We start from the raw sequence: 10966 nt of genomic DNA, 5'->3' as shown, positions 1-10966 counted from the left end.
AAGATGGAAGGCATCGCTCGCAGGAGGGACGACCTGGAGAGCTACTTGAGGAGCCTTGCCAAGAAGTTGTACATCAAGCTCGAAGGTGCACATTCAGTTCCGACTGGTTTTTTTTGTGTCGACTTAGTCTTATGAAAATTGACTTATCCTTGAATCGTGTATGCAGAGCTTTGCCAGAATTTTGAAGAGGAGACTGGGCGGATCGAAACAGGTTTGTATCCAATCAACTCTCCGGTGAAAGATGAAGCTGCCATGAATCTGCTCCGACTGGAATCTCGCATTGACGGCGTCGTGGATTACTTGGCTCGACTGAAGGTTGCCATGTCGTGGATCGACCCAGCACTTTGGCCAAAGTCTATGCTCCAGCACGATCTCGAGTCTCTGATGACTCGACTTAACGGAATCCCTGGCCGAGTGCAGGAGTGGAAGAAGTCTTCTGCTCGGTGTGGCGCTGATGTGGCTCTGTTTCTGGTCCGCATCCATTGCAAGGAGGCGCGGGAGGAGAAGCTGGCCGCCATCCAAGTTGCCAATACGAGGAAGCACAACTTCCAGGACTTCATGGAGACATTTATTGCTGCTGCCACCCGTATCGCAGACGGGATCGACTTGGATGAGTTCGTCGCCCCTTCCAGTCCTCCACCTGAGGAATGAAAAACTTTTAAGCTCCACTTAAATTTGCCTCGGAATGCCGAGTGGAACTGTAACCGTTGAACTTCTGCCTTAAATTTGCCTCAGAATGCCGAGTGGAATTGTAACAGTTTAAACTCTGCCGAGCCGAGGGTTCAAATACTTTGATCTGAGGTCTGGGACCTTTTAGGCTTTATTTGAACTTGATTTATTGTTGAACATCTTTGTGGATGATCCGTCGAGTGGAACTCGATCTTCATTCGAAATAACTTTAGTATTTGTGGTGCAGCTCCGAAGAAGAAGGTAGCAGTCGATTTGCACCTCGTCGTCCTTGTGGATTGGGTTGTGTTCCGTACTTAGGCGAGCACTGGGCTGCAGCTAAGCCCCCGAGTGGGAGGTTTGCTCTCCACTCGGTAGGATTTTTTAAACACTTAGGCGAGAACTGACTGCAGCTAAGTCTCTTAATGGGAGAACTTAGGCGAGTCCTGGACTGCAGCTAAGCCCCCGAGTGGGAGGATTGCTCTCCACTCGGTAGGATTTTTTCAAACTTAGGCGAGTGTCTGACTGCAGCTAAGTCTCTTAGCGGGAGAACTTAGGCGAGTGCTGGACTGTAGCTAAGCCTCCGAGTGGGAGGATTGCTCGCCACTTGGTAGGATTTTTTCAAACTTAGGCAAGTGCCTGACTGCAGCTAAGTCTCTAAGTGGGAGAACTTAGGCGAGTACTGGACTGCAGCTAAGCCCCCGAGCGGGAGGATAGCTCTCCACTCGGTAGGATTTTTTCAAACTTAGGCGAGTGTCTGACTGCAGCTAAATCTCTTACTGGGAGGACTTAGGCGAGTACTGGACTGCAGCTAAGCCTCCGAGTGGGAGGTTTGCTCTCCACTCGGTAGGGTTTATTCAAACTTAGGCGAGTGCCTGACTGCAGCTAAGTCTCTAAGAGGGAGAACTTAGGCGAGTACTGGACTGTAGCTAAGCCCCCGAGTGGGAGGATTGCTCTCCACTCGGTAGGATTTTTGAACACTTAGGCAAGCACTGGGCTGCAGCTAAGCCCCCGAGTGGGAGGATTGCTCTCCACTCGGTAGGTTTTTTTCAAACTTAGGCGAGTGCCTGACTGCAGCTAAGTCTCTAAGTGGGAGAACTTAGGTGAGTACTGGACTACAGTTAAGCCCCTGAGTGGGAGGATTGCTCTCCACTCGGTAGGTTTTTCAAACTTATGCGAGTGCCTGACTGCAGCTAAGTCTCTAAGTGGGAGAACTTAGGCGAGTACTGGACTGCAGCTAAGCCCCCGAGTGGGAGGATTGCTCTCGACTCGGTAGGATTTTTTCAAACTTAGGCGAGTGCCTGACTACAGCTAAGTCTCTAAGTGGGAGAACTTAGGCGAGTACTGGACTGCAGCTAAGCCCCCGAGTGGGAGGATTGCTCTCTACTCGGTAGGTTTTTCAAACTTAGGCGAAACGGATTCGCGGCTAAGTCACCCACTGGGGGATTTCGTATGCAAACAAAAGTGACAACAATCATTGGAACACTCTTGTCTTTGATAAAAATGAACTGCAAAAGTTTCTCTTATTACATCTTTAGAGGAAGGAACTCAAGTGTAAAAGTGGCGGAGCAGCTCCGCGTTCCAAGCTCGCGGCTCGTCGATCTGGCGATCAATATTGTAGAGGTGATACGCTCCGTTGTGGAGGACTCTGGTGACGATGAAGGGGCCTTCCCAAGTAGGAGCAAGCTTGTGTGGTTTTTTTTTATCCACTCGGAGGACCAAATCTCCTTCTTGGAAGGCTCGACTCTTCACATGCCGGGCATGGAATCGATGCAAGTCTTGTTGATAAATGGTCGATCTGATCATGGCCATCTCCCTCTCTTCTTCTAGGAGGTCGACTACGTCTTGCCGGGCTTGTTCTGCTTCATCTTCAGTGTAGAGTTCGACTCGGGGAGCGTTGTGAAGAAGATCAGTCGGCAGAACTGCTTCGGCTCCATAGACCAGAAAGAATGGAGTTCTTCTAGTCGACCGGTTAGGGGTGGTCCTCAATCCCCACAGAACTGACGGAAGTTCGTCGACCCAAGCACCTGCTGCGTGCTTGAGATCACGCATCAGTCGAGGCTTTAGTCCTTTGAGAATCAGACCATTTGCTCTCTTGGCTTGTCCATTCGACTAGGGATGGGCGACCGAAGCGTAGTCGACTCGTGTGCCTTGAGAGGCGCAAAAAGCTCTGAATTGGTCTGAATCGAAGTTTAACCCATTGTCAGTGATGATGCTATGAGGGACTCCATATCTGAATGATAGTCCTCTGACGAAACTGATAGCAGTGCAAGCATCAAGATTCTTGATGGGCTTGGCTTCAATCCATTTGGTAAACTTGTCGACTGCCACAAGCACATGAGTGAAACCGCTCCTGCCTATTCTCAGTGACCAACCATGTCTAGTCCCCAGACAGCAAAGGGCCAGATGAGTGGAATGGTCTTCAGGGCTGATGCAGGCTTGTGTGACATGTTGGAGTAAAACTGTCACCCTTCACACTTGTCGACTATCTCCTTTGCCATCTCATTTGCTCTTGGCTAGTAAAATCCTGCTCGGTATGCTTTAGCCACAATGGTCCGAGAGGACGCATGGTGACCACAGGTCCCCGAGTGGATATCATCAAGGATTATCCGACCCTCTTCCGGTGTTATGCACTTTTGACCGATTCCAGTCGCGCTTTCTCTATACAACTGTCCCTTTATGACTGTGAAGGCCTTGGATCGGCGGACGATCTGTCGAGCCTCTTCCTCGTCCTCTGGGAGTTCTTTCCTTAGGATATACGCGATGTACAGTATCGTCCAGTCGGGAGTGATTGCCAAGACTTCCATGATTAGGTCGACTGCAGCAGGAACTTCGACTTCAGTCGGGTCTGTGGCACTTTTCGGCTGCGGGGCTTCTTCTGTAAAAGGATCCTCTTGGACTGATGGCGAGTGAATGTGTTCTAGGAACACGTTGCTGGGAATGGCTTCTCTCTTGGAGCCTATCTTTGCCAAATCGTCAGCTGCCTGATTTTTCAGTCGGGGGATGTGATGAAGCTCTAACCCCTCGAATTTCTTTTCTAGCTTTCGCACTGCATTGCAATAACCAGTCATTGCCGGACTTCTGACGTCCCACTCCTTCATCACTTGATTAACCACCAAATCTGAGTCGCCATAGACCATGAGGCGACGGACGCCGAGTGAAATGGCCATGCGCAACCCATACAAAAGTGCTTCATATTCTGCTTCATTATTGGAGGAATCGAAGTGGATCTGGAGAACATATCTGAGCTTATCTCCTCGGGGGGAGACTAGTACTACTCCAGCACTGGAACCATTCAGCATCTTAGATCCATCGAAGAACATGGTCCAGTGTTTCGAGTGAACTTGAGTCGGAAGCTGCTGTTCGATCCACTCGGCGATGAAATCTGCAATTGCTTGGGATTTGATAGCCTTCTTTGCTTCAAACTTGATATCTAAGGGAAGGAGTTCAATCGCCCACTTAGCCACTCGACCGGTTGCATCTCTGTTATGCAGAATCTCTGACAGCGGGGTGTCGCTGACGACTGTAATGGAGTGGTCAGAGAAGTAATGTCCAACCTTCTTCGTGGTCATGTAAATCCCATATACGAGCTTCTGGTAGTGAGGGTATCTTTGTTTTGAAGGGGTCAAAACTTCAGACAGATAATAGACTGGGCACTGAACTCTGAAGGCCTTTCCTTCTTCTTCCCGCTCGACCGTAAGTACTGTACTGACAACTTGTCCTGTGGCTGCAATGTAAAGCAGCAGAGGCTCTTTGCTGATTGGGGCAGCAAGCACCGGCTGGGTGGAGAGCAGAGCTTTGAGTTCTGCAAATGCTGCATCAGCTTCTGGAGTCCACTCGAACTTGTCAGACTTCTTCATCAGTCGGTAAAGAGGCAACGCCTTTTCACCGAGACGAGAAATGAATCGACTTAGGGCGGCCAAGCAGCCTGTGAGCTTTTGGACACCGTGCACACGCACAGGACGCTTCATCCGGGGTATGGTACCAATTTTTTCAGGATTGGCGTCGATCCCCCGTTCAGAAACGAGAAAACCGAGTAACTTTCCACCTGGAACTCCGAATGTGCACTTTGATGGATTGAGCTTGATATCATACCTCCTGAGGTTGGCAAAGGTTTCGGCAACGTCAGCCCGCAGGTCGGAAGCTTTGCGTGACTTGACCACAATATCATCCATGTATGCCTCCACATTCCGACTGATTTGAGTGAGTAAACACTTATGAATCATTCTCATGAACGTGGCTCCGGCGTTCTTGAGGCCGAATGGCATGGTGACATAACAGAAGCATCCGAATGGAGTGATGAAAGCTGTTTTGATCTCGTTGGGTCCATACAGACGGATCTGATGATACCCGGAATAGGCATCTAGAAAAGACAATCTCTCGCATCCCGCAGTTGAGTCGACTATTTGGTCAATGCGAGGGAGAGAAAAATGATCTTTCGGGCAGGCCCGATTGATATGTTTGAAATCAATGCACATGTGAAGTGACTTGTCCTTCTTGGGGACCATGACGACATTGGCGAGCCACTCGGAGTGGTAAATCTCTCGGATGAACTCTGCTTCTAAGAGCCGAGCCACCTCCTCGCCAATGGCTTGCTTCTTCTGGACGGCGGACTGTCGAAGATGTTCCTTCACGGGTTTGAATTTCGGGTCGACTCGTAGGCGGTGCTCAGCCAGCTCTTTGGGAAATCCAGGCATGTCAGAGGGTTTCCATGCGAAGATGTCCCAGTTCTCACGGAGGAGCTGGACGAGCGCTTCTTCCTATTTGGAGTCGAGCGTCGTTGAGATGTGAGTCGGGGAAGCATCGGGGTCGGTCGGGTGAATGTGGACTGTCTTTGTTTCACTGGACGACTGGAAAGCAGATTCTGAAGCAGGCTTCTTGGCTCGTAGCAATTCACTCAGATCGGTAGTCTTTTGGTACTCTTGCAGTTCGACCACTGCCATCTGAGCATCTGCAATCTTTGAGCCTTTCTGGAAACACTCTTCCATTTTTTTCCGATTGCCCGTAACAGTGATCACACCTTTGGGGCCAGACATCTTCAGTTTGAGATACACGTAACATGGTCGGGCCATGAAGCGTGCGTAAGCTGGCCTGCCCATAATGGCATGATAAGCACTTTGGAAGTCCACAACCTCGAATGTCAACTTTTCCTTGCGGTAATTCTTTGAATCACCGAAAACCACATCAAGAGCAATCTGGCCGAGTGATTGGGCTTTCTTCTCAGGAATGACTCCGTGGAAGCTCATGTTACTGGCACTGAGGCTGGACATCGGAATGCTCATCCCTTTCAATGTTTTAGCATACAGTATGTTCAGGCCACTGCCACCATCCATCAGGACTTTGGTCAGTCAAGTGCCTTCGACAATTGGGTCGACCACCAAGGCTTGCCTCCCAGGGGTGGCAATGTGCGTCGGGTGATCAGACTAGTCGAATGTGATGGCAGTTTGAGACCACTTCAGGTAGCTGGGTGTTGCCGGAGCAACCATGTTCACCTCGCGGTTAATGACTTTCAGTCGACTTTTGCTTTCGACATCGGCAAAAATCATCAGGGTGGAATTGACTTGAGGGTATCCATCGTCACTATCATCCTTGTCCTCAACCCTGTCCGGCTCTTTTTCTTTATCCTTGGGTTGCTTGCCCTGAAACTGCTGGATCAGGAGCCGGCACTGTCGAGTGGTATGCTTTGGGTAAATAAAATTACCCTCTTCATCTTTCTTGGTGTGGATGTGACATGGCAGATCCAAAACATCATTCCCATCTTGATCCTTGACTTTCTTGGGCTTCCAGGTGCCCTTGGGTTATCCCTTGAAGTTTCCCTGGGCTACGGCCAGGGCCTCTCCAGGAGCGGCTGGCTCGGCCTTCCGCTTCTGCTTCCGACTGGAGTTTCCTCCGGTTTCTTGGGCGACTGCCTTGAACTTGCCGCTTCTGAGTCGGTCTTCGTCTTCACCATTAGCGTACTTGGTGGCAATCTCCATCATCCGATTCAGAGACATCTCTCCAGTTCGACCGAACTTCAGATTCAACTCTCTGTATTTAACGCCTTCCTTGAAGGCACAAACTGCTTGATGGTCTGGCACATTCTCAACCGTGTGATGCAGTGTGATCCACCTCTGGATGTAATCTCTCAGTGTTTCATTCGGCTTCTGTATGCAGGACCGCAACTCTGTAAGGCCTGCAGGTCGCTTGCATGTTCCCTCAAAGGTTGTGACAAACACTCGGGAGAGGTCCTCCCAAGTGTAAATGCTGCTAGGTGCCAACTGATTTAGCCATGCCCTGGCTGAGCCCTCTAACATGAGAGGCAAATGCTTCATGGCCACCTCGTCATTGCCACCGCCAATCTGTACAACCACTCGGTAATCTTCGAGCCAAGTGTCAGGCTTAGATTCACCGGTGAACTTGCTAACTCCAGTCGCCAGCCTGAAGTTGGGAGGAATCACTGCGGCTTTGATGGCTCGACTGAAACACTCTGGTCCTGAAGCATGTACTCTGCTGCTGGCAGGCGCATCTCTGTTGTGGCCTTCTCGATGAGCTCTGTTCCTGTCAACCAAACCTTGAACGAGGATGGATCTCGCATCAAAGCCTAGGTCCCTGGGGTCGACTGGAATCCTCTGCCCAACACTATGAGGGCGTCTGTCATCTTGCCGTCGAGGCGCATACGACCCACTCCTCGGGGGAGGGGTTGGCACTCGACGTCTATCATCACGATCAAATCGGTGATCATACTGCTCATTCGTCCTGTACTGATCATGCCGGTCACCACGCCCCTCACGCCTCGGGGGCAATCTCGGGCTGTGAGCCGACTGGACCGTATCTGTTGCAACGGATCGACTGTGGATTCTGTCCCGCGACTGAGAAACGACGGAATTCTGGTTTCCCGCCGCCCGGAGCAACGCTCTGATCAGCAACAAGCCCCTGCCAGCCTCCGACTGGGAGGGCTGAATTGATTCTGCTATACGGGCCGCAGCGGCCAAATTCTGAACTGGGGTTCGGTATACCTGCGGCGGCGGGAAGAGCTGACGTCGACTGGACTCGGGAGCTTGCTGACGTCGACTGGACTCGGGAGCCCGCTGACGCGCTTGCTCGTCGAGTATTCACTGGAGATTCTCCAGTCAAGTGCGCTCGGCCAGGTTAGCCAAGCGCGCGTCCTCCAAGGCCCGGGCCTCGGGGGTTTCTCCGACAATAGGAGTGTGGAGCGCGTCCATGTTCCGGCGGCGAAGCTCCTCTCGCTGCAACGACGTGAGAGGTTCGAGGAGATACTCATCGTGGGGATGCGACGGGTCGCCCCCACCCGCGCCTCCATCAGCGCGAGGGTAACCGGGAGGGCTGTGCGTTCCATCGACCGCCAGAACCTCAGCCGCTGGATCGCTGCTGTCGCACTCGGATGCGGTCTCCGCGAAACCAGTCGACGGGTCGAACAGGCCGCAGAAGGATTTGTCGGGCTCGATTGCCGCGACTTGTGGGGCTGCCGACTGGCGAGCCACGGCATGCCTCACCCACCGCTGGAGTCTCGACCGACCGGAGCGCTTGCGCTGGTGGGAGACGGGGCGGGAAGACGAAGCGAGAGCCGACTGGTATTGGGTCGATGGCTGCCGCAGGAGGACGCCACGAATGCATGCGCGGAAGTGCGTCGCACCGCGGACGGGGAGCGCGTCGATGTCGAGCGGCGCCTCCTGAAGCCAGGCGGAGTCGTCGGCGATGAAGGTGAGCGCGCCGAGACGGATCTCGCGGCCCTCTACCAAAACTCTGCAGGAAACCATGATTGAATGGATCGGAAAAGATCGCAACTTCTCCCACAAGGCGCTAAGACTCCTGCCCCAAGGTGGGCGCCAATTGTCGTGGTTCTAACTCTGACAGTGAAGTAGGGGGGTGTGTATGGAGAGGCTATATCTTAGCTATGGAGAAGTTGTAAGCACACGAGGATTTACGAGTTCAGGCCCTTCACGGAGGAAGTAACAGCCCTACGTCTCGGTGCCCGGAGGCGGTCGATTGGATTATATGCGTGTGGATAACAGGGGTGCGAACCCTTCATACTGAGGAGAGGGGTGGCTTATATAGAGTTCGCCGGCCCCCTCCTGCCCTCAGTAATGCAGGGTTTAAGGTACATTTAAGGTTGGGCGTTACTGATAACGCCCCTAATAAAGTGCTATAACGACCATAAAGACTACTTGATAGCCGACCGTTTGCCCGTGGAGTGACTTTAGGTCTTCTGGCAGTCTAGTGGTTAGCTTCGTGGTTGAGTGATAGCTTCTTGGTCGAGTGTCTTGAATCTGTCGAGTGGGATACCTTCAAGTCGATTGAAAGGTGACTTCCTCTAGGGACGTCCTTGGGTAGGGCTCTTTGGACAGGTCCGTGCCCCTACCCTAGGTACGTAGCTTCATCAGCATGCACACACTCGGGCCATCTATATCATACACACACAGCAACGTACACACGCATCACGCTGACATACACAAACAGAAAAGCAGGCACACACGCATCATGCGCATTGGCCGGTGCGACGCACGCAGAGCAAGTACGTACGCACGGAGAGCAAGCTAGCAAGCACGCACGCGTCCAACCCCGCCGTTGCATGCGCTGGCAGAAGGTGAGGCAACAAGGGAGACTGCACATTGAAGCTGTCCATGCAAGGCTGGAGGTGCTGGGCCGGCGACGGCGGTGTCGGGACGGCGCTTGATTCGTTCCCGGTGGCGTGGAGCTTGGGGCGGCAACGCGGCGATAGCTAGTGCTCGGGGATGGGGGTTTGGGGCGGGGGCAGTCGACCCGATGGCTGGCGAAGTTAACGGGCTCGGGCGGCTGGAAATTCGGCGAGTGGCGGCGGCACAACGCGAGGATGGGACAGGCGGAAAACCTAGCGGGCGTTCAACTACCAATACCCACGCCTTTTTTTAGGGGAATTGCTTGTGAAAATAACGTGTGACGACGACTTAGCGAGCGGATCCCCTTAAAGAAGACATAGCGAGCAGATTCCCTTAAAACTGGTAGGAATGGATACGATTCATGACGTTAATAAATAGTGGTGAATGTTGGCCTAATTTACTATCATCATGCATGGAAACGAATCATCAAGAAAAAGAATACTTCCTATTACTACACTCATAGGAAGCTTCCTAATCTCTGCTACCAAACAGTTTCTGCCCAAACAAGGAAGGAAAGTTATGGACGTGATTCGCAAGGAAACAAACGTTATGAAGATTAATTAATTTAGATTTAATCTTTAGAGATTGATTGTGATTGATTCTTTTACATAAAGACATTACTAAATAATTTGCGTCAGTATGAAAAGTTCTGATCCGTTCAGTTTTTTTCGTTGTGTGAGAGGGTGAAGTGAAAATAAACCGATGAAGTGGGGGAGGCGACGAAAAAAATCTACGACGGTTAACCTACGAAAAAAACCCGGACAAAAGTGGTGGGACGAAAAAAACCTGGAAGCGAGACTACCAACTGCTCCATTAGGAGTAGAGATAATGCGGTCGAATAAGTAAACCATTACTAGACGCACGTGTCAACAACCCATTTGATCCAAGTCCTGTATGTACAGATCAAAATGAAAGGACCCTGACGCCGTTACAAACGTCCATAACATATACAATGAATCAATAATTTTTCATGCTTGGTACATGACGACGGTTTCAAAGCAGTTGAGACCGTCGAACGCCAGCTCATACCCAGCATGCCGCTGCGTGGTCGTCTCGCCGCAGAATCCAGGCTTCTTCCCGGCGTACGCATCGTCAGCCTTGGGCGCAGCAGCCGCCGGCTTTATCGAGCCAGCGGACACCAGCGGCTTGACCGCCCTGGAGGATGTCATCATGGACATGCCGTAGCCGTCGAGGGGCGCCTCGCAGAAGACAAGCGCAGTCAGAAACCTCTCCATGGCCATGGATCCTGTGGAAACTCCGATCAGGCACCTGAGAGGCCTGTTGCAGCTCGGTGAATCGAGATTCGAGAGATCAAGAGGGCTTGTTGCTCGATCAGATGCTAATAATTCCCAGTTCTGTTAGTGCTGCAGTTGAACGGAGCGCCGGATGCAGATTTTATAGCCTCCGGATGAAAGGAAGTCGGAAGCTGAGAGCGTGCGTGCACGAGTTGGAATCGAAAGGATTGATTGCGACCTTGCCGTGGGCGTTAATCGGATCAAGTGGTCAAACCGGCAGTCCGGCTGCCGCCGGCACGCGCGAACGCGGAAGCCACGCCAGCCTTGGTCTGACTGATTGCTCGGTCAAAACTTTTCCCTTTTCAACTTCACAGTTATTGACCAATAAATCTCGACTTTTCCCTTTGCTTGTGAGATGATGACTCCACG

The 10966-nt window shown here is 51.8% G+C and overlaps 1 protein-coding gene across 1 annotated transcript; it reads right to left on the bottom strand.

The window, feature by feature from the left end:
* Nucleotides 1-10181: 10181 nt before the first annotated feature.
* On the bottom strand, nucleotides 10182-10647 carry LOC123147717 (uncharacterized). Its single transcript, XM_044567010.1, has one exon. It carries the CDS (start codon nucleotides 10541-10543, stop codon nucleotides 10271-10273), a length of 273 nt encoding a protein of 90 aa, XP_044422945.1. The 5' UTR covers nucleotides 10544-10647; the 3' UTR covers nucleotides 10182-10270.
* Nucleotides 10648-10966: the final 319 nt, after the last annotated feature.

The sequence above is a fragment of the Triticum aestivum genome, chromosome 7A (assembly GCF_018294505.1).
Source record: "Triticum aestivum cultivar Chinese Spring chromosome 7A, IWGSC CS RefSeq v2.1, whole genome shotgun sequence".
NCBI classification, from domain to species: domain Eukaryota; kingdom Viridiplantae; phylum Streptophyta; class Magnoliopsida; order Poales; family Poaceae; genus Triticum; species Triticum aestivum.
This window is presented reverse-complemented; position numbering and strand designations above follow the sequence as displayed.